Source organism: Artibeus jamaicensis, unplaced genomic scaffold, assembly GCF_021234435.1.
Source record: "Artibeus jamaicensis isolate MK-2021 breed Jamaican fruit bat unplaced genomic scaffold, CSHL_Jam_final scaffold_537, whole genome shotgun sequence".
NCBI classification, from domain to species: domain Eukaryota; kingdom Metazoa; phylum Chordata; class Mammalia; order Chiroptera; family Phyllostomidae; genus Artibeus; species Artibeus jamaicensis.
The window spans coordinates 7903960-7928387 of NW_026522047.1; the positions used below are offsets into that span (position 1 = coordinate 7903960).

At 36.7% G+C, this 24428-nt stretch overlaps 1 protein-coding gene across 13 annotated transcripts in view; it reads left to right on the top strand.

Moving 5' to 3' along the window:
- LARP1B (La ribonucleoprotein 1B) overlaps positions 1 to 24428 on the top strand; it is a 73752-nt gene that overhangs the window by 25705 nt on the left and 23619 nt on the right. For 10 of the 13 annotated variants that reach the window (XM_053658186.1, XM_053658190.1, XM_053658188.1 and 7 more), the window contains exons 10-11: positions 2049 to 2221; positions 5051 to 5416. In XM_053658186.1, the coding sequence (XP_053514161.1) occupies positions 2049 to 2221; positions 5051 to 5416 (539 nt within the window). Of the gene's footprint in view, positions 1 to 2048; positions 2222 to 5050; positions 5417 to 21482; positions 22796 to 22845; positions 22952 to 24428 lie in introns of those variants that run through there. The other 3 variants (XM_053658196.1, XM_053658197.1, XR_008390241.1) reach the window with 3 other exon arrangements.

The following is a 24428-nucleotide window of genomic DNA, read 5'->3' on the forward strand; positions in this document are numbered from 1 at the left end:
CTTCAACTTTTTTATTGTTTATTTTTTAAAAAGAAGATTTTATTTATCTTTAGAGGGGAAGGGAAGGAGAGAGGGAGAGAAATACCAATGTATGGTTGCCTCTCGTGCATCCCCTGCTGGGAACTGGCCTGCAACCCTGGCATGTGCCCTAACTGGGAATCGAACTGCAGTTGTTTGGTTCGCAGGCCCGCGCTCAATCCACTGAGCTACACCAGCCAGGGCCAATTTTTTTTTATTGATTTTAGTGGGGGGAGAGAGAAATGTGAATTTCTTGTTCCATTCATTTATGCATTCTTTGGTTGATTCTTACAGGTGCCCTGACTGGGGTGTTGGCATATTGGGACCTTGGTGTATTGGGACAATGCTCCAAGCAGCTGAGCTACCCGGCCAGGGCCCCTCTGTAACTTTAATAATACTAATCCAAAACTAGTATTTCATTCATCCTAATTTAGTGGATCAAATGATGATACATGTACCATTAATTAAGGAAATTATAGAGTAGCAATGTTCAGCAAAAATATAATGTTTGCCACACATGTAATCCTAATAATTTTAATAGCCTTTAAAAATTACGAAAAATTTGAATATTTTAAACATTTTAATGCACCTAAATATTACTTTAACAGTAGTATAAAAATTATGGTTTTATTTTACCTTTTTGTACCATGTCTGAAATCTGGTATGTAATTTATACTTATCCTGAGGACTAGTCGCATTTCAAGTGCTCAGAAGCTCCATGTGGCTAGCAGCTACTATTGGACAGTGCAGTTTAGAGCCTTTATTATGAAACAATATATTTTTTTAAAAGATTTTATTTATCCATTTTTAGAGAAGGGGAAGGGAGTGGGAAAGAGAGATGTAAGAGAAACATCTATCAGTTGCCTCTCGCCCTCCGTCAGCACTTCCCCAGTTGGGGACATAGCCCATAATTCAGGCATGTGTCCTGATCGGGAATCAAACTGGCAAGACCCTTTGGGCTGTGGGATGATGATGTCCAACCTGCTGAGCAACACTAGTGAGAGCAATAATACATTCTTTTTCAAGTAATAGTAATCTAGTAATAGAGTTCTGGATCTAACTATGTGTTCATGGAGAAGATAAATTTGTATGATTCTAGGATGTAGTAAATGAAAAAATTTTGGAATATTCTCCTCAAACCCAGGTTCATGGAGTGCCTTTTGCATTTTCATTTACTAAATAAAATGAAAATTGTTGTTCATTTACATCAGTTTTCTTTATGTAATATACACAGCTTTGTAAAATGTCTAAGGAATTGGATTGAGTAAATAATGTTTTGAATTCTACAATATGCATTTGTTTTTTACATACTTTTTGTCCAAAGCAAGTCTGTATTGTATTATAATGTAAATATTCTTTGACTTTTGAAAAAGAAATTTATAAAGGAATCAGTTTGGATTTTACTTACGAGTGTATAATTACTTTGATTAAAAACAAAGATAGTGTGGAAAAAGGCATTTTTAATTCCAACAGTTTTAAAATGTTTTAAACATTATTGCCAAGGCAGTACACTTTAATGATAGGACATTCTACTCTTTATTTAGTATGGGCTAAGTGGATTCTCTGCATTCAGATAAACCTTGTTAAGCAAAGGAAATGTGAAGAATAAGAGTAATGGCTGCCTTAATATACATCCTAGCAAACACAGTGAAAGACTGATTTTTGCCAGGAATAAACTAGGCAGGTTGTTTAACTGGCTTAAAAGCACTTAAAGTTTTATAATTCCATTGTATGTCATACATTTTGAGAATTGACTGCCAAATAGATGTATTGTCATAATTAGCAACTTTCATTGATGTTCTTGAATTTTAATGACTATGGTCTTTGTAAAGGTTGATGACATTGCAGTTGTTTTTCATTGGTTTCACGTGAATATATCTTACATGGTCTTTAGGTTTGAAAATCACTGGGAAAGTTATAATTGAAATTGATTTATGTTTTGTGAAAAAAATCAAGCCCAAGGAAAAAATGAAATGTTTTATAAGTAATAAAACTATTATTTTAACTATAGAACTAACTTAAAATTTTAGAGTCTGCTCCCAATTCTCCAAGAATTGGAAGTCCACTGAACCCAAAGAAAAATACTGAAACAAGTAATCTTCAAGCAATATCTAGAGTTTTGTCTACCAGTTTGCCTGACTTGGACTCAGAACCTTGGATAGAAGTAAAAAAAAGGCATCGTCCATCCCCAGTGACATTGAAGGTCAGTTGTCATAAACCAAGTGAAGTATGATAAATTCTAGTGGAGTGTTTTGTCAGGTACATATAAAAAATTAGGAATAGTTTTTAGAAATTGTAAAAATTAGAACTATTGGCTTTCAGTAAAAACTTGTGTTTTACTCAGTAGCTAAATATTAGTAATATGGTGTAAACTTTTAAATAACTTTTCTGGATGAGACTTGACCTTTCTACATGTGAGTAATTTAAATTTCAATAATTCAGTTTCTTAAAAGGTGACAATCTAAATTTTGGATCTTTAACGTTGTTATGTTATTCATAACTTTGTAAATTATGTGGATTTGTGAAGTTCTTGTACAAATAACTTTGTAAAGGGTGAACATCAGGTTTTACATGTTTTGATGATGTACAATAAGATAGCGAAAGAGAATTAATTTCTTGGTGGCACATGAGAAAGTAAGATGGTTCTGGTTAGGAAACAATAAATGAGATCCTGGTGGTTAGAACTGTATTTTTGGTGGTTGGATACACAAACTCTCAAAGGTGATAAAAACCACAAACACAAATGAGTACAAGTAAAACTAGGAGAATCTGAGTAAGACTGATGGGTTATATATCAATGTGCATCCTGTTTGTGATACTGTACTGTCCTGGCAGGGTGTCCAACCCTTTTATGTCTCTGGGCCACACATTAAGTACATTGTGATACGTAATCACAAAAAAAACTCAAAACGTTTTGAGTAAATTTACCATTTTGTGTTCATTCTCATTCATAGCCATCCTGAGCCACATGGGGCAGGTTGGGCATCCTAGTAATTTGCAAGATTGGGGGAAACTGGCTAATGAATACACGAGATCACTATTCTTATAACTGTATGCGAATGTACTTTTATCTTAACGTAAAAAGTTTACTAGAAATAAACCTGTAAACAGTGCCACTCAAATACTGAAAATAACTTGTGTGAGGAGAAGCTTACTAAAAATAATGGGGCGTAGATGTGGAAAAGATGAAGACTATCTCATATTGAAGATCATTATGAACAGGGCTCTTTTTCCCTAAGATCAAAGCATGAAGAAGAGAGGCACACAGGACTTAGGAGTGGTTCTCCTCTGACAGGCTGGGAGACGTTGGTACTTTGCCTCACCAGGGTGCATTTGGTAACTGTCTGGAAATATTGTTGGTGGTCTCCAGGCTCATACTAGGGGAGTGCTACTACATCTTGTGAGCGGAGGCCAGGGAAGCTGTTAAACATCCTATTAACACACACAGTTATCAACTCCAACATGTCAGTAGTGCTAAGTTTGAGAAATCTTGATCAAAGATAACTTTAATTTACAATGATAGTTAAATGTAGCATACACAAATGTTTATTTTTCCTTGAGGGAATTTTAAAAGCCTAACGAAGCTATTCCAAACAAAATTTTCTAAAGATCTGATAAATTTTTATATTTGTCATGGCAAACCTGTGTAACTGGGGAGGGAGAATGGTATCCTGTACTCGGTGACAAAAATTTGTACCATATTTCACTTACTCTGAGAGCTACATTTTCACTCCATATTCAAAATCTTCACATTTAAGCATTTCTTTGAAAAATAATGCTTCATCTTTAATAATAAGTTAATAACATTAGGACCATTCTAACTCTAATGGAGTCTTTAATTCTTTGCTCAACCTTTTTTTCTTAAGTATTTATCAGTTACCATATTTTGCCATGTATAGTGTGCATTTTTTGCCCAATCTCTTTGAGGGAAAAATAAAGATGTACATTGTACATGGGTATAATGATTACATACCATCCACATAACTAATGCCACGTATAATGAGCACAAAACGTGGATGCCCATTATACACAGGAGGGTATCGTACATGGCAAAGTATGGTGCTTCACATTTACTGGTTCAGAAGAACACTAGCTGATTTTCTTTTGCAGTTTGGCTGCTAAACTAGTCTGAGCACACAAGCTTTATATTACTTGCAACATTGTTATGTGACATTTATCTTAAAAGTGATAGAAAATTTTTTGTCAGGAGTGGGGATGAGAATAAGTGTACCACGACATGATCTGCTTGGGGAGGAAAGGTAGCCAGTCTCTCAAAGGAGAAGGGCCTTGAGCCTGTTCCTCATTGGACTTTTATTGGATTCAATTTGCACAGGAATTACAGGTAAAGCTCATCAGTCATTGTCAAGCAGTAATGATCAAATAATAACATTCGAAGAACTGTGAGGGCTTATTCTGAGTCAGGGTCAGATAGCTAAAGGGTGATAAAACTATGGGAAACAAACTTTATTTTATGCTTGGACCCTTATCAGAAAATTGAGGACATTCTTAGGAAAGCAAGTTTCACTAGATTATGCATTCTTTCTTAGGCCTGATGGCCTGGGGGAACTGCCCGTTTCTGCCCTGGGCTGTACCACCCTCTGGCATTGTTTTAGGCTTAAGTCAGGCAGGGGAAGTAAGGCAGCCAAGAGATTAGGAAACTTTCTACAGACAGAATGAAGACTCAGACTCTGTTTAAGCCGAGGGGTGAGGGTCCGTCACCGCTTTTTTCTATAGTCCCCCACCCAAGTCCTTCCCTGATGGCCCTTCCCAACCATGACTATCTTAGGTCCTCCCTATCTTGAGGAATCTTATCCGTCATTGGCTAACCAGTCATCTGCCCAGGACCAAGCAGGGTGAAGAGGGGGCAGAAGCAGGGCCCCTGCCAGGGAGATAAGCTTTGTCTCCTTAGTGGCTTATGGTCCCAAGGTCTTTTACTCAGCTTTAGCCATGGGGGGGTTAGGGTTACAGCTTCAGAAACTGGGCGGGGAAGTTCCCAACAAATTTTTATATAAATACCAATTTTTTACTTTAGGAATCAGCATCTCTACCTGAAGAGTCATCAAATCAACTACACTCCCCAGATGAACAAGAACAAGAAGAACTTGATTTTTTATTTGATGATGAGATGGAAAAAATAGAAGGACGAAAAAACACATTTACTGATTGGTCTGATAATGATTCAGATTATGAAATCGATGACCAGGATTTAAACAAGATTTTGATTGTAACTCAGACACCACCTTATTTGAGAAAACATTCTGGAGGAGATCTCGCAGGCAACCACATGTCTTGGGCAAAAATTACGTCTGAACTTGCTAGAGTTATCAATGATGGATTATATTATTATGAACAGGATCTGTGGATGGAAGAAAATGAAAACACACACACAGCCATAAAGGTAATTGTTTCTGGCCAGCATCTTTCTGCTGATACCATGGCTTGATTGTATGTTACTGCTTATGTGGTTTTTGGTGGGTTTTTTTTTCTTATGTTTTCTGAAACTTAAAAAAATTGGGGGATCTTCTATTTTATGAAAGTAAATACTAGTCGTAAATTTAATGGGATGGTTCTGGCCCATGAATTTCCCAGAATCCTATCAGAAGCAAATGTAGTTTCTTTGTGAAGACATTCACCTTTATTCTAGACCTAAAAGAATTTATTCAAATAATTTTTATAAGAAAAGTGAACAGCTTACAAGACAGTTTACAAGAAACTTCAGAAATCAAGCACAGAATAGCAGAAGTAGAATATACGAAAAAGGGTATGGAATGATAGTATAGACAGTCTTTGGTATATTTCAAATCACAGTGTATAATTTAACATAGTGGGTGTTAATATAAAGCTTTTTGTTGTTGGAAAAAAGGTAAAAAGCAAGGATGAAATGAGAGAGATTGAGTGATAAACGTGGCCTAAGATGGATATTTAATCGGAATTTTAGAAGAAAAGGAGGAAGAAAATGGGGCAGAGTCAGTATTTTAAGAGGTAATATCTAGGCCCTTTTCTGAACTGAGGGGAGGTATCAGAATAGAACAGCTGGGTAAAAAAAAGAGTGGGCAGCCCTGTCTGGTGTGGCTCAGTAGGTTGAGTGTTGGCCTGCAAACTGAAGGATCACCAGTTTGATTCCCAGTCAGGGCACATGCCTGGGTTGCAGGCCAGGTCCCCAGTAGGGGCCATGAGAGACAACCACACATTGATGTTTCTCTACCTCATTCTCTCTCCCTTCCCCTCTCTCTAAAAATAAATAAAAAGTGTGGGAATCCAGCTAACTACTGACTTCCTTCCGGAAACAGTTAGTGCAACAGTGGATAGTGTTAATATACCAAGGAAAAATAAATATCAACCTAAATTGTATGCCTTGAAAAAATAGCTTTCAAGTTAGACAGTGAAGTATGAGGAACTGCAACCAGCAGAAGTTGCAAAGGGAGCATAAAAGTCATTCTAGGCACCAAAGGTACAGAATGGATGGAAAAGCAAAGGAAGTGTTAAATATATTAATACATCTAAATAAATATTAACTGCATTAAACAACAATTAAGTCTTGGAGTTTTACTATATGTAACATTAACAGTTATAAATAAGAACAATAAGTGAGTAGTATTTAAAGGTACTCTTTAGTCTGGAAAGAAGATTGATTGGTTTTAAAGTTTTTATGTTGCTGTTTGAAGGATACCCATATAAAAATAAAATTAAAGGGAATAACTTTAAAATTAGAAGAAAGTAAAAATGGAATAAGACAAGAAAAAAGGAAAAGAGGGTCTTCAGTCCAGAAATAAGGTGGTAGATTTAAAGTCAAATATTTAAGTAAAAGAATGAGTAAACATAGTCAATGTGTATTAAATACAGCCATGTTATGTTATTTACATATGCCACATTTTTTTTAAATGAAGCAAAAGGGTTGAAAGAAAAATATTGGAAAAATACATACTATAAAGTACTAGCCAAAATTAATCTGCAAGTTCGATGTAACCTATCAATATTCTAACTGGCATCTTTGCAGAAATTAATAAGCTGATCTGAAATTCATTTGGAAATTCAAGAAAGGACTTAACAATAGCCAAACTTTTGAAAAAGACGAAGTTGAAGCATTTATTTATACACGGTCCTTAAATTATACTAGTACCTAGTATAAGGATAGACATGCAGATCAATGGGAGAGAATTGAGAGTCTAGAATAAACCCATGTGTCTGTGGTCAACTTGCTTTCAGTAAAAGTGTCTAAACCACTCAATAAGGAAAAAATAGTCTTCAGACAAGTATATATCCACATGCTGAAGAATAAGTTAGATGCTACCCTAATTTACCATGTACAAAAATTAACTCAAAATAAGTTAACACCTCTGCATAGCCCATGGACATAGACAATAGTGCGAAGGCTGGGGGATGAGCAGGGGCTAGGTAGAGCAGGGGGAAATGGGAGGCATCGGTAATAGTGACGACAATAAAATTAGTTAACACCTAAATATAAAAGCAAAAGCATATGAACTCTTTACAAGAAAACATTTGACGGTGGTTTCTTATGGCAACATAGCAAAAGCAACGAAATAAAAAATACATAAATTGAATATAATCAAAACTTTTAAATTTTGTGCATCACGGAGACAGTGAAAGGACGGTAAAAACAATTTACATTACCACCCTGAGGAATTAAATAGGTATAAATCCAAGAAAATCATACAAAATTCACATGAGGAATATTCTAACTGTTGAAAGAAATCAAAGAAGAACTAAGTAAATGAGAACTATTTCATTTAGGAATGATCAGTATTGTCAGTTCCCCCCAATTGGATCTATAGATTCAGTGTAGTCCCTATCAAGATTTCAGGAATTAATTTTGTGAATAATGACCATCCGATTCTGAAATTTATATGGAGATGCACAAGACTCAGAACAGCCAGTTCAATAGTGATGGAGAGCATCCCGAGGACCAATACTATCCAACTTCAAGAGTTACTGTGAAACTATAGTGATCAAGGCAGTGTGATGTTGAAAGAATAGACAAATAGATCAGTGGGACAAAATACCTAGAAATAGGCCTCCAAAAATGTAGTAAACTGATCTTCGGCCAAGGAGCAAAGGCAAATAGTCTTTTCAACAAGGTGATGGAACAGCTGGATATCCGCATGGGAAGAATGAATCTCTACACACGCCTTAATTTTTTTTTTTACAAATATTAACTTAAAATGGTTCACAAACCTAAATATAAAATGCAAAACCATAAAAATCCTAAAAGATAATCTTGGAGAAGATCTAGATGAGCTTGGGTTGGGTGATGATGTTATAGATATGACAGCAAAAGCACAATCCATGAAACTGATAAGTTGGATTTCATTAAACCAGAAACTGTTCTGTGAAGGACATTGTCAAGAATGAGAAGAAAAGCTTCATAATGAATGGCAAGAAGATACATCTAGTTAGACTATTATGGAAAATATGCAAAGAACTCATAAAACTCTACAATATCAAAACAACTTGATTAAGAATGGGTCAAAGACCTGAACACAGATGGTAATTACACACACGAGAAAATGTTCTGTAGCATATGTCATCAGGGAAATGCAAATTAAAACACAATACTGCTATACACAGAATGACCAAAATCTAGAATAATGACAACATCCAGTACTGGTGAGGATGTGGAGCAACAGGAACTTTCATTCATTCGTGGTGAGAATGCAAAATGGTAGAGTCACTTTGTAAGACAGTTTGGCAGTTTCTTGCCAGACTAAGTATATTCTTTATTATATAATCTAATAGTCACCCACCTTGATACTTACCCAAAGGAACACAAAAGTCATGCCCACATAAAAACCTGCAGATGGATGTTTGTATAAGCTTTATATTCATAATTGCCCAAACTTGGAAGCAACCAAGATGTTCTTCGGGTGAATGGGTAAATAAATTGTGATGTATCCAGACAATGGAATATTACGCAGTGCTAAAGAGAAATGAGCTATCAAGCCAGAAAAGACAGGGAGGAACCTTAAATGTGTAAAAGTGAAAGCTTCCACTCTGAAAAAACTGCTGTTAATATGTACTGCATGATTTCAATTTTTCAACATCCTGGAAATGGAAAACTATGGGGACAGTAAAGAGATTAGTGATGGCCAGGAGTGGAGGGGAGGAAAACACGAATAGGCAGAACAGGAGTTTCAGGGCAGTGAAACTGCTCTGCATATAGTATGGTATGCTATATAATGGTAGATACGTGTCATTTTACATATATCAGAACCCATGCAGTATACAACACCAAGAGAGGAACCTGTGTAAATCATGCACTTTTGGTGATATGCCAGTGTGGGTTTACTGATTGTAAGAAAAGTAACACTTGGTGAAGAAGAATGTTGGTAGTGGGTAGGTTGTATGTGTGGGAGGGTATCGAGTGTATATATGTAGCTTTTTGCATGATTTTGCTGTGAAACTAAAACTACTTTAAAGTCATCTATTTAAAAAAATTTATATTTTCAAATCAAAGGACTTGTATTTATAATATATAAAGAAATCTTACAACTCAGAAGACAAACCAATTAAAATGAAAATTACTTCATGAGATACCATTTTATAACTACTGGGATGAGTACACAGTCGACTCTGGGGATTAGGAGTGTTGACCCTATGCAGTTGAAAGTTCATGTAAACCTTAACTCCAGTCCTGCAGTATCTGCAGGGGATTGGTTCTAGGAACCCCTGCAGTCACAAAATTCATGATGTCCAAGTCCCTTTTATAAAATGGCATAGGACACTGCATACAGTTGACCTCCCACATTTACACATTCCCACCAATACAATGAAGTATGTGACACTAGAAAGGCATTACATTAAATAAAAGAAGCCCATCACATTAAATAAAGCAGTCACAAAGTACCATGTATTGTATGATTTTGTTCATATGAAATGACTAGAAGAGATAGTAATTGGGTTGGTAGGCTGCCTGGGAAGGGAGGCTGGGGTGGGAGGGTTAGGAGGAATTAGTTGTTATTGCTAACGAGTACTGGGTGTCTTTTTGGAGTAATGAAGATGTAGTATTGACTGTGATTATGGTCACAGAACTGTATTCTAAAAACAATAGAATTGTACACTGTGGTAAGTTGTACCATATGTGAATTATATCTCAATAAAGCTGTTTTTAGAAAAACAAGTAAAGGAAGATACTCAGTGTACATGGATTGGAAGTCAGTACTGACAGACGTGATCTACAGATTCAGTGGAACCTTTACCAAAATCTCGATCATCTTTTGCAGAAAAAGGAAAAGCAATACTAGAATTCATATGTAATCTCATGGGACCCTGAGAGTCAAAAATAATCTTTACAAAAAAGAATAAGGTTGGACAGGAACTAGTATAAAGGACACATGGACAACAATTAAGGGGGGTGGAAATGGGAGGGAGGTGGGAACACGGGTGCTGGGATGGGAGTAAGAAACAGAAAACTGTACTTGAACAATAATTAAATAAATTTTAAAAAATGAAAAAAAATAAGGCTGGAAATCTCATGCTTCTGATTTTAAAATATATTACAAAACAGTAATTAGGAGTTCTGGCCAAGATGGAGGCATAGGTAGAAACCCTTCACTTCCTCGAATAACCAAAAGGATAACAACCAATCTGAAATCAATAAACAACCAGAAGTACCAAAAAATCAAACTGCATGGAACTCTGACAACCAGGGAATTAAAGAAATAGTCAACCAGACCAACCAGACTGGTAGGAAGGAGACAGGCAGATGGAAGAACCCAGGGCAAGGCTGGGCACTGTGTAGGCGGGCCTGGCTGAACAGGAAACTGAGACTCAGCAGACTGTGGACTACAGCGGGTGTTGCCACAATGGGAAAAACTCCCAGTCTCACGTGAGAGTTTGTTGGAAAGTAGGGCTAGAGCCCAGCAAACGAGCCGCAGTTTCCTCTCTGACTCCTCCCCCACAGACAGTGCCACAATGCAGCAAAGATGGTTGCCTTGCCCTGGAGAATACCTAAGGCCTTGCCCCCTTACAACTTAACAGGTAAGATGAGACAAAGAAATATGGCCCAAGTGAAAGAACACAGCAAAGCTCCTCAAGAAAGAGCTAAGCAATGAGGAGATGGCCAACCTATCTGAAGTGGAATTCAGAACACTGGTGGTCAAGATGCTCACAGAACTGATTGAGCTTGGTTGAAAAATGAAAGAACAAATGAAGGCTACCCAAAGTGAAATAAAGCAAAATATTTAGGAAACCAACAGTGACAGGAAGGAAACCAGGACTCAAATCAACAATTTGGAGCAAAAGGGAGAAATAAACATCCAACTGAAACATAATGAAGAAACAAGAATTAGAAAAAATGAAGAGGCTTAGGAACCTCTGGGACAACTTTAAATGTTCCAACATCCAAATCATAAGGGTGCCAGAAGGAGAAAAGGAAAAGCAAGAAATTGAAAACCTATTTGAAAAAATAATAAAGGAGAACTTCCCCAATCTGGCAAAGGAAATAGACTTCCAGGAAGTCCAGGAAGCTCAGGGAGTCCCAGAGAAGTTGGACCCAAAGAGGAACACACCCAAGGCACATCATTATTAAGTTACCCAAGATTAAAGACAATGAGAGAATCTTAAAAGCAGCAAGAGGAAAGGAGATCATTACCTACAAAGGAGTTCCCATGGTACTATCAGCTGATTTCTCAAAAGAAACATTACAGGCAAGAAGGGGCTGCAAAGAAGTATTTAAAGTCATGAAAGGCAAGGCACTACATCCAAGATCACTCTATCCAGCAAAGCTGTCATTTAGAATGGAAGGGCAGAAAAAGTGCTTTCCAGACAAGGTCAAGCTAAAGGAGTTGATCATCAAAACCTTACTATATGAAATGTTAAAGGGACTTAACTAAGAAAAAGAAGATCAAAACTATAAACAGTAAAATGATAACAAATTCACAACTGTCAACAATTGAACCTAAAAAAAATGATGAAAACAAATACTAAGCAAACAACTAGAACAGGAACAGAATCAGAAATGGACATCATCACATGGAGAATTTTCAGTGGGAGAGGGAGAGGAGATGAAGGGGGGGGGGTATAGAGAATAAACATAACCGGTAGGCATAAAATAGATGGGGAGAGGTCAAGATGGGATAGGAAACAGAGAAGTCAAAGAACTTATATGTACAATCCATGAATTAAGAGAGGGGAATGCTGAGGGTCAGGGATGCTGGGTGGAAGGGAGATAAAGAGGGAAGATTGCAAAAACTGTAATAGCGTAATCAATAAAATATACTTAAAAAAAGTAATAAAAGCATTGGTCCTGGCTGAAAGGTAGACATAAAGGGAATAGAATAGAGAGCCCAGAAATAAACCCATTAATTGACTTTATATGATCAAATGATATTCAGTGTGGGTGCCAAGACCATTCAATGGAAAGGACAATCTTCTCAACAAATGGTGTTGGGGAAACTGGGTATCTGCATGTAAAAAAGTGTAAAGATTTAAACCCAAGAGCTTAAGTTACAAAGCTGCTAGAAGAAAACATAGGGGCGAAGCTTGAAGACTTGATTTGGCAATGATTTCTAGGGCATGACACCAAGTGCACATGTAATAAAACAAAAATGGACAAATTAAAACTCAACATGTACTAACAGACACAACAGAATGAAAATGCAGCCTATAGAATAGAAGGTATTTGCATATCATCTAATAGAGGATTAATATACTTCAGTGTGTGAAGAAATCCAACAACTCCACAAAAATACTGTTTAAAAAACTGGGCAAAGGACTCAAATAGACATATCTCCAAAGGTGATATACACATGACCAATAAGCGCATGAAAATATGGTTAACATCACTCCTCAGTAGAGAAATGTAAGTCAAAGTCCCAGTGAGGTGTTATCTCATAATGATTAGAATGACTGCTTTCAAAATAAAAATCAAAACCTCAAAAATAAGTGTTGGAGAGGATGTAGAGAAAATGGTACCCTTGTTCATTGTTGGGAGCATAAAATGGCATAGCTGCCATGGAAAACAATATGCTAGTTCCTCAGAAAACTGGAGATTTACAAGCCCATGTTCATAGTGGTATTCACAACAGCAAAAATTGAAAACAAATGTTCGTCATCAGATGAATGAATAACCAAGTGTTTATTCAGCCTTAAAAAGGAAAGAAATTTGTCATATGCCATATTGATGACTTTTGAGGACAAGCAAGACACAAAGACATACAGTATGATTATACTTAAAGTAATAAAGTAATCAAATTCATGGAAACAGAATTCTGTAGTTGGTGGTGGGAGGGGGAAATGAGTGTTGTATAATAGGTACAGTGCTTTGCTGAATGGAAGAATTGGGGATATCTGTTGCCCAACAATGAATGCATTTTATCATTACAGAAGTGTATACTTAAAGGTGATTAAAATGGTGGATTTTACATTATGTACTTTTATCAGTTGAAAGTATCAATTGTAAAAGACAACTGAGGTACTTACCAAATATAGTAACCAAAAGAGACCATTGCATGAGTGTTCATAGCAAACTCACAAAGTAGACTAAAAGACAAAAGGCATTACTAGTGCTAGAGTGTCCTTTTGTAATGATTACAAGTGAAGAATTCCATCAGAAAAGCGTAACTTAAAACTTAATGTACTTAACATCAGGTATTCAAATGTACGAAGCAAAATTGATAGAAAAAAATCCAGTCTCAGTGAGTGATTTAATTTAGCATCTAAGTAAACAATAAAATATTAGAATTGTTTTTAGAATCAACTCTAACAACTACAGAATACACGTTCTTTTTGAGCATATCTATAGTACTTTGATGTAGAGTAGTTTATAAAGCAAACTTCAAAGCAATGATATTACATAAAACACATGAATAGTATTGTTTAAATTGAAAAGCAAAGTAATAAAACTATGTTTTAAAACAAAGATATATTTTAAATAACTCACTAAAGAAGAAATCATAGTGGAGATAAGAAAATCTAAGTGGAATGATAACTGATTTTAAGAGGTACACCCAAAGATATAGGCTTAAGTGCAAAAATGTATTAGAAAAAACACTTGAAATAAGTCAATCCCCAATTATTACCTTTGCTGTATAAAATTTTTTCCTGAAATCTCAAAAGTTTAAACCAAAATTTCTCACATTATTTGAGAAATATAAGCCACAGTGGCTGGGTTACATTAGAGAGAGAGAGAGAGAGTGAGTTTGTGTGTGTGTGTGTGTTTCTGTTTTCTCATTTTAGGGAAATGAGAAATCATTTTAGAGAATCATACTGAAAGACCAGCCCCTATACAGCACTTATTCATTCATTCACACAGCAGAGGCGATGAACAAGGGGCTGAGCTGAAGTGCAGAATTGTATTCAGAGGTGCTGCTTGGATGTTTTTTATGTGCATTTGATCACATTCCATTGGCTAAAAGCAAATCATATGGTTATGCCTGTGTGCTGGGGAGGTAGTATATGCTCAAAAGGCATGAAAGGTAATTACAGTGGGTGGGTGTTCATAATCCGGTAACCCAAGGGATGCAGGCTGTGAACAATAATAGAGTCTGTTACAGCTTTCAGGGAGCTATAGAAACTTCCCCAAGAAGTCAAAGGAAATAATAAAAAGCAGAACTTAATTAATTAGAGTTAATACAATACAGGATTAATCATGCCAACACCCGATTCATTGAAAGTACTAATATTTAGGAGAAAAAAGAGGAAAATATACATATAATTGCTGCACTGAAGATAGGATGCAGTTACTGATCATACAATTTTAAAAGGTAGTTTAGACCAATAATTTGAACATTTACATAGGAAATTTTCTAGACATATATAACTGTAAAAACTGGTAAACAGTTGCCCTAAACAAATTTTTAAAATCTCTAAGCCTGAAAATAACTTGGCTTTATTAGCAAGTTCTAAAAGTTGGAATAAATCTAGCCAATATTTCCAGTGAATAGAGCTAATAGTAAGGACTAAAATAGTTACTGAAGACTTCCGACCAAGATTTAGGCATAGGTGAAAACACTGTGCCTCCTTGCACAACCAAATTTAAAGACGACGAAGTTTTAGTAACAAAAATGCAACCAAAACACAGACAATTGAACTGTACAGAAGTCCAACAATAAGGAACCATTCAGCCAGACCAGTAAGAGGGATGGAGTCAGTGGCTGGCAGAGTGGGATCGTGCAGGAAAAATTGGCTGACAGACCCAGGAGTGCAGATGGCAGTTGGCGGATCCCAGGTGTGGGGTGGCAGCAGGTGGACCCAGTGAGGGCACAGGGCGGCTGGCTGACCACAGTCACACGTTCACTCGCAGATAAACCAGGCAAAGGAGGAGGCAGTGAGACAGACTATGCAGGCCAGGGTTCCAGCGATGGGAATTGAAGCCTAAAAGCACCAATTGGAAAGACTTTCGGGGTCGAGGTACCATGGGAAGCTCCCAGGCTCACAGAGAGTTTGTTGGAGAGACCCATAGGGTCCTGAAGGGTGCACAGGCCCACACACCTGGGAACCAGCACCAGAAGGGCCCAATTTGTTTGCGGGAAGCAGCACAGGGTACCTAAATCCAAGAGAGAGTAGAATAAATGTCATTGGCCCCTCTCTGATCCCATCCCCACATACAGTGTCATGACCCAGCGACCTGGGTTGCCCCACCCTGGTGAACACTTAAGGCTCTGTCCCTCATACATAATAGGTGAGACCTGACCAAAACATTATGGCTTAAGCAGAAAAAGAGCTCAAAGTCCCAGAGCCAATAAATCTAAGCTACCAAGAGATAGCCAACCTATCAGATGCACAGTTCAAAACACTGGTGATCAGAATGCTCACAGAACTGGCTGATTTTAGTCACAAACTAGATGAAAAAATGAAGGCTACACTAAGTGAAATGAAGAAAAATGCACGGGAAAACAATAGTGATGGAAAGGAAACTGGGCCTCAAATCAAGGGAGTGGACCAGAAGGAAGAAAAAAATGACCAAACAGAAAAATATGAAGAAACAAGAATTCAAAAAAAAATGAGAGGCTTAGGAACCTCCAGGACATTTTTAAACGCTCCAACATCCGAATTATAGGCGTACCAGAAGGGGAAGAGGAACAGCCACCAGTGGAAACCTTATTTGAACAAATAATAAAGGAGAACTTCCCCAATCTGGCAAAGGAAATAGACTTCCAGGAAGTTCAGGAAGCTCAGAGAGTCCTGAAGAAGTTGGACCCAAGAAGGAACACACCAACGTACATCATAATTACATTAGCCAAGATTAAAATGAAGGAGAGAATCCTAGAAGCAGCAAGAGATAAGGGGATAGTCACCTACAAAGGAGTGCCCAGCAAACTGTCAGCAGATTTCTCAAAAGAGACCTTACAGGCAAGAAGGGGCTGGAAAGAAGTATTCCAAGTCTTGAATCCAAAGACCTACATCCAAGATTGCTCTATCCAGCAAAGCTTTCATTTAGAATGGAAGGGCAGATAAAGCGCTTCTCAGATAAGGTCAAGTTCAAGGTGTTCATCATCACCAAGCCCTTATCATATGAAATGTTAAAGGGACCTATCTAAGAAAAAGAAGATAAAAAAGATGAACAGTGAAAGGACAGCAAACTCACAGTTATTAAGAACTACACCTAAAACAAAAGCAAACTAATAGGACAGCTAGATCAGGAGCAGAACCATAGAAATGGAGATCACATGGAGGGTTAGCAACACGGGAGTGGGAGGAGAAGGGAGGAGAAGGTGCAGAGAATAAGTAGCATAGACGGTAGGTAGAAAATAGACAGGGGGGAGGGCAAGAATAGTATGGGAAATACAGAAGCTAAAGAACTTGAGACACGTGGTCATAAAGTAAAAGGGGGGAATTGTGGGGGGGTGCAGGTTGGAGGGGAGGAAAGGGAAATAGGACAACTGTAATGGCATAATCAATAAAATATATTTAAAAAATAAAATAGTTATTGAATGAGTGGGGGGGAATAGGGAATACTAATTTTATGAGAAGAATATAACCTTTATACTGATAAAAGAACATGAATGTGCAGTTCATGAGAATATACTGTTAAATGAGAATCAAGCATTACAGGTAATCCTACGTATAATGTTGTGAAACATAATTAGCAAACAGATCAGCGCTGCATTTTTTTTTAAATGGGTAACCACATTTTTATTTCAATAATGCAAGTTGTGCATTAGAAAAATCAGTCAATACAAAGAGTCTGTTAGGGTACAAATCCTCCATCTTTTCAGATTGCTGACCATCTAAGGTACCCATAAAGATTTTTAAAAATCAGTCAATACAATTATGATCACTTTAATAAATGCAGAAAATTCATTGGATAAAGTCAACATTCATACATGAGATTTTAGTAACATAGGTATAAAAGTGAATATGGTTAGCCTCCCAAAGTGTTTCTGCAAAATCCCATACAAAACAAACAAGACATTCTGAATGGTAAAATGTTGAAGCTAATCTTGTAATCACTGTCAAATCTATCAAATATGTTGCATATCTTTGTTAGACCAGTAATGCAAACAAACAAAAAAACATGAGCTTGAAAGGAAGAAGTAAAAGCTTACATAAACAGAAAACCCAAAAGTATCTTGTAGGTGACTGATTAAATTATTAAGTGCTTAATAAGTTTTCTAGATAATTATTTTAAATTAAGAAAATGTCTACTTAGCAGGAGTTAGTTGGAAATAGTAACTTTTAAGATCTTATTTTCTAACAAAACAATAGAAAAATCTATGTATTTTCTATGGCTGCCATAAGAAATTAACACAGATTTGGTATCTTAAAACAACACATTTATTATTAATTTTTGTAGATATGTAGTCCAGGTAAGCTCAGCTGGTTTCTCTACTCTAGATTTATAAGACTGACATTCGGTTGTTCATGTCTTGGCTATTACTGTAGGTTTTACATGAAAATCACTTCCAAGTTCATTCATGTGGTTTGCAGAATTCAGTTTTTTATGGCTACTGGTAGAGTTGAGGTCTCATTTTCTTTATGGTTGTCTGGAGCCTCTTAGCTCTCTTAGGCCACCTGCATTCTTGGTCAAATTGCAGTCTTTAAACCAGCAACAATGGATGAAAGAGCCCCACTTTGCATCTCTGACATTTTCTTCTGCATCTCATGCCTGGGGTTGGAGAAAGTTCTCTGCATATCCACAGTAATATCCCTATCTTAGGGTCACTTGTTAGAGATATTTAAATCTGCAAAGTCATTTTATGCCATGTATCTGATATAATCACAGTTATAGGAATTGGGGTCTGTACATATTTGAGAGGCACTTCCGCCTAGTGTAGGGCAGATCTTTAAAAGGTTATAGCCGACTTTAAGGAGAGTATTATAATATTTGAAAGGTGTTAGTGAAGACATATAGGGAGAGAAATATAAAAACATGTGATAAAGAGGGTAATTTTCCTCAAATTGATTAAAAACTCAAATTCCAGTAAGTATTTCAACAGATATGTTTTAAGAATTTGATAAGCTGATTTCTAAAATTTATATGGTAATGTATGGGACAAGATACTCATCCCATTCTTAAAAGCACAACAACTTTTTTTAGCAGATGAAAGGTATAAGATCGATCATAGAAATGGTATAGGAAATCCAGAAACAGTTGTATGTATATATGCACACTTGGTAAATAACAGGTGGAATTGCCCGATCAAAGACAAGATCTGATTTTTAATATTGAATACATGGTGCTGGAAAAGTTGTGTAGGGAAAAGACAAAATTATAGGCCTCTGCCTTGTAGTGTCAAGGGATAACAGTTAAAGATCTTCATGATCTTAGAATTGGGAATGTTTTTGTAAGTGGACATCAACAGCACAGTTTTAAAGGGCAAGATTAAAAAGGCACCACAAAGTATTTTTCATTAAACATTAATAAAAAAGTGGATATACAGTCCACAAAGTGCAGAAAATATGGTTTCTGTTAGTGATTTGATAGGTGTTGTAACCCTAATATGTATATAAAGAAGTACAAATTAATGAGAGATTCATTAAAAAAAGAAAAACTTGTCATAGGCTACAAACAAGCATTTTACAAAAGCAGAAACCCAAATTATTGAAATCACAGAAAGGTATTTAACATTAATCAAGAAGGTGCAAATTAATAGTTTTAATGAAATATTTTATAAAACCTACATTAGCAAGGCTATAAAACATCAGACAGAAGTCTTGGAGAGTATTTGGAACAATAACTTTGTTAACTGGTGTGGGGATAAAACATGTAAAACCATACCGTGCTCACCATCTCTGCTCAGGAACATGTTGTTGAGTTGCATTGTTCAAATATGATAGCTGTTAACCACATGTGGTTATTGTATCCTCAAAATGTGCCTAGTCTAAAATGAAATGTGCTCTATTGTGCACTATGGATTTTAGACTTCATAAGAAAAAATATAAAATATCCCAATGATTTTTATAATGATTATATGTGGAAATAACATATTTGGTTAAATGAAATAATAACATTTCATCTTTTTAAAATTTTTTAGTTGTAGCTACTGGAAAATTTAAAATTGTGCTTCTCATTATATGTGTATTTGACAGCACTATCCTAGAGGCACTTAAAGGTGTTCATCAGAAATATAACATCGAACAACAATAAAAAAATTTAAGAAATAAAAAAGAAATTAAAAAGAAAATATATAACAGTATAACAGAATTGTTCATTATTTCACAAATTGGAAATAACCAAAATGCCCTTCGGCAGGTGGCCGGATATGTTGTGGTACAGTAAACAATGGGATAAACTATACTAGTGAAAACGAATGACAGCTATACACATCTTTTATTCATGAATCCAGAAAAGAATGCAGAGTGCAAGAAGTTAAATAAGGTTACATACAGAGTATGATTCCATAAAGCTTAACAGGTCAGATCAAAGTGTTTTTCAGAACTGTATGCATACATAGAAGGTAATACAAAGAAAAACCAGAAATAATTATCACAAGTCAGCTTTAGGGTTGTTTTTGTGGAGAGGGAGTAGGACACAGGGGTTCTAATATGTTAACAGTATCGTGTTTCTAATCATTGTTACCCGTGTTTGTTTAATACATTGTCCTATATGGCACGTGTCATAACAATACTAAAAACAGTGTAGCATGAATGGGGATGCGTGGAACAAGAAGCAGCATGTTGAAGCTGACTTACACACTTGTAGGCGCTGCAGGGTTGTTGCTCCTTGGGCTAAAGTCAAGGTAGGTCTAGCCTGTCTTTGTTTATTTTGTATCTAGTTATTTGTCATTCTGTCCAGTGGTCTCCTTGGAGGGATGTTGCGAACCAGTACAGTGTTGAAGGCTTTATTTACAGAATATACAGATAAGACTTTTCCATCCCAGAGATGCTGGGCCTCTGCATCTTGTCACTGATGTTCCTGGCTTGCCTCTGGGCTTATAGGCTCAGGAACTGCCCAATCTCTCTCTCCTGGCACCTTTCCACAAGTAGAAATTTTAGCGTGAATCTGCAGAACGAGAGAGAGAAACCACTATAACCAGTTCCTTAGTTATTATACTCTATCCAAATTGCTTATGTGGAAACCCAGATGTGCTCAGTCAGGCTTTTCTGCCCTAGCATTTCAACTTGGGTTCTTTTGAATTACGTTGGTCAGGCACTCAATCTCATTTTCAGGCTCATAGCATCTGCTCTTGTGTAGTATACACCTTTTGTCCAGTACTTCTTGGAGTGTTCTGTGAAGTTACTGCCTGTGGTTTCAGTGTCAGATCTCCTTGGCTTTACTGGCTGTGTATTATACAGTGAAGCTCGTGTAGCATGACTGGATGATCTGGGCCACATGCAGGCACATTGTTGAGAGGCTACACTGGAGGTGGGGAGGTGGGCTCTTTATCTTTTGCCTTGACCTGGACAGTGTTTTGGAGTTTGTGGAGCCCTTGAGCCCTGGAAGACCTGAGGACTTTTAATCCACTCTGACTTTGCTGACCATGTCGCTGTCTCCTGCTGCATCCATCCCCCTTACAAATGTAGGCAGGTCCTTGTCTGTTATAGATGCAGATGGTGAGAGGAACTTGTGTGAAGTCTTTGGTACATAGCTGAAAATGGTGTACAAATTCACTAGGAGGTGCTGCATCACCACCTGGCAGACAGAGACAGTGACATCCAACTGACTTGGATGTACCCCAAGAGGAGAGTACCCTAAATTTCCTCTCACCCCACCAGAGAAGAACGCCAAATTGAGAACCCTTTTGGCAAAACTGGGGCCTATTCCTGACCAGGAGTCAGCCCATGTACAATCTCCATTAAGTGCAATTCTGGACCAAAAGAACCAACTTTAAGCATTGTAAAGACTTTTGGAAACTAAAAGACTCTGTCCCTCTCAACATCTTGTCAGGTTTTGTGTTAGTCTTTGCTAGGGAATATAGAGTGTGTCTTACTATAGGGCGAGGGCCTTATTCCGTAGCATGGCCTAATTTTTAAATCCCATCTGGGTGTCAACGATTCGTTAACAAGGGGCTTCTATTGCATTCTGGGTCTGTATGCTCCATCTTGCAAACCTGTTGGACTTTTAGTGTGTTTCAGCTCAGCCCCATAGCAGCCACTTTTGGGTATGTCTCAGGGGGTCTTGTCCCTGCAAGTATGTGTGGCTTAGCCTTCGTCCAAGGACTCCAAGGACTCCAGGAATCTGCTCCACAGGTTCCACTGCTTAAATGGATACAATCATCTTTTAAAACAGGTTAATATTATTTATTGAATTTGATCATTTATGCATTCTAGGAAACATAAGTTCCATTTCTACATGTATATGTATAAAGATACACAATTTAATTTACCACTAACAGTGGCATGTGAGTTCCTGCTGCACCATTCATGAACTTTTAATATAGTGAGACTTTTTCATTTTATGAGTAACAGAGAATAATATTCACTGAAGTCAGTATAATGGTAGCTCTGGAGAGGAGGAGAATGTCACCAGACAGGTGCAAACAAGAAGCTTCTAAGGCATTTGCAGTATTCTGTTAATCTAGATGAAGGTGACAAGTAGTGTGCACAGTATTAATTTGTATACTGTACACATGTTTTATATATTTTACAATAAAACAAAATTACTGTGTTTTGCCATGTTTAATGTGCTCCTGTGTATAATGTGCACCCATGTTTTGGGCTTAAATTTTCGGGAAAAATCTTTCACTTTAATTTTTTGATTTGATTTTTTGTTTATATTTAGAAACAAAACTGATTATCGTATTCCAGGGCATTACTTTGCATACAGATATCATTATTGCTTTCTAGTTACACTTGTAATGCAAAAGCAAAAATAAAGAAATTAAAGCCCTGGCCGGTGTGGCTCAGTGAATTGAGTGCCAGTCTGTGAACCATAAGGTTGCTGGCTCCATTCCTGGTCAGGGTACATGCCTGAGCTGTGGGCCAGATCCCCAGTTGGGGGCATGTGAGAGGCAACCATTCGATGTATTTCTTGCACATCAATTGTTTCTCTCCCTCTTTCTCCCTCCCTTCCTCTCTCTCTTAAAATAAATAAAATATTTTTTACAGAATTAAAAACATTTATATAGATGTGGAATTTAGGACTACCCATGTATAATGTGCATTCCTTATTTTCCCTCAAAAATCTGAACAAAAAAACTATGCATTATACATGGCAAAATATAGTACTTTAAAGTAGCTGGGTGAAGAATTTTGAGAGTTGCAAGTTGGCATAAGCAAGGGAGGCATTATGAAGAGTTGGGCTTGAACTAGGCCCTAAATAATGGGTATTATGTATTATATACAGCAAAACATTGAATCTGGAGCCCACTATTTTTCTAAATATTCCCAACCAAAAAAAAAATGACACAAAAATGACTTTCACTGGAAGACATTCTTTTTGACTTAAGTTTCTATCATGTTCATTCAATCCATTCATTTACTTTACAGATATTTGAGTGCCCGTGAAGTGCCAAGCAGTGTTAGTCACTTGTGTACAGTGTTGAGGAAAATAAAAAGTCCCTGCTGTCATGGAGTTTGCAGGTTCAAGGTCCTTTATGTTTCCCCTGTCTGTTGAGCTGGGACTAGAAACCTCTTTTTTTATTTGGTGTAAGGTATGTGCTAACCTTAAGCAACTGAGTCCTTTCTTGCCTTTTTCCTGAGATTCTCTCTCTCTCTCTCTTTTTTTTTTTTTTTTTTTGCTTAATTTCTATGGCAGAGGTTTCTTCCTTTTTACCACTGCTAAGACAATTATTGAAAAAATGTCCCCCTTTATAACTTCTATTAAAATGTCTACCCTTTGATACATGCCAGAGCATTGTCTTGGTTTTCAGGAAGTATTTGGAAATGTACAAAATCAAAACAGGAAATACGTAGTCCAGCTGTGGAAAGTAGCCAGTTGGCTTGATTTTTGAAAGGGGAAAATGGAGAAGAGCAGTGAGAGCAGAAAGTAGCCTCTGGCTCTGTGAATTAGCAATCAAATAAATGTTAGGGCCTTGTGATTATTTCTAAGAACAGTGGCTGATGAAAATCTTGTGTTTCAAAGAAAGTAGATTGAAGACTGATCAAGAATTCAATATTAAAGCTATATAATAAGTCAAATAAACAAGAAATTAGTTTCTAAAACTGTCTCCTTCAAAGTTAGTATTACAATTAGCTATTACACTGTAATCTATGTAGTTTTTATACTGCAGTACAAATGTACTTAATCATATCCTGATAAAGGTATAATTTATACGAAACTATATGTGTGATAAGGTGACATAGAACTACATAGATGCATTTGTGATGTCAGTTTACTGTTTTAATTTTGTACTTTAATGAGGTAAGATACAGCCTTTGGAGGGAGCGGAGTGGAAGGCGCACTGGCCCCTCTCTGTACTATTTTTCCAGTTTCCTGTGAACCTATAATTATCTCAGAAAATCCAAAATTTTAAATATGTAGCCACTCTGGTAGATGTGTTATCTCATTGTGGTTTTAATTTGTATCTCTCTGATAACTAATAATACTGAAAACCTTTAATATATTTTATTTGGATATCTTCTCTTGTGAGGATTATTCAATTGTATTGCTCATTTTTATAGAGTTTCTTTCTCTTACTGATTTGTAAGAGCATCCACTGTAACTCACCTTTTCAATCTCATATTGTGTCTTCTGGTGAAAAACATTTGTTTAATGTAGTACATTTTTATCAGTCATTTACTTTATTCTGTTTTTCTTGTTTAGCAATCCTTCCCAACTTATATATCATGGAGGTAGTATCTTCTAGAAATTTATTTGACTTTCACATTTAGAACTACAGTACATTTAGAATTTATTTTTTTGTGTGCGTGGTGTAAGGGTAAATGTGCATTCTGCAGATGTTGGGTGCACTTAATGTCTATTTAAGCCAAATTTCTTAACTGTTCTGTAGAGCCATAAACTATTCAGGGGTGTCCAGCCTTTGTCATGTTTGGACCACACTGAAAGAAGAAGAGTTGTCTTGGGCCACACATTAAATGCACAGACACTAACAAAAACACACAGACAAATC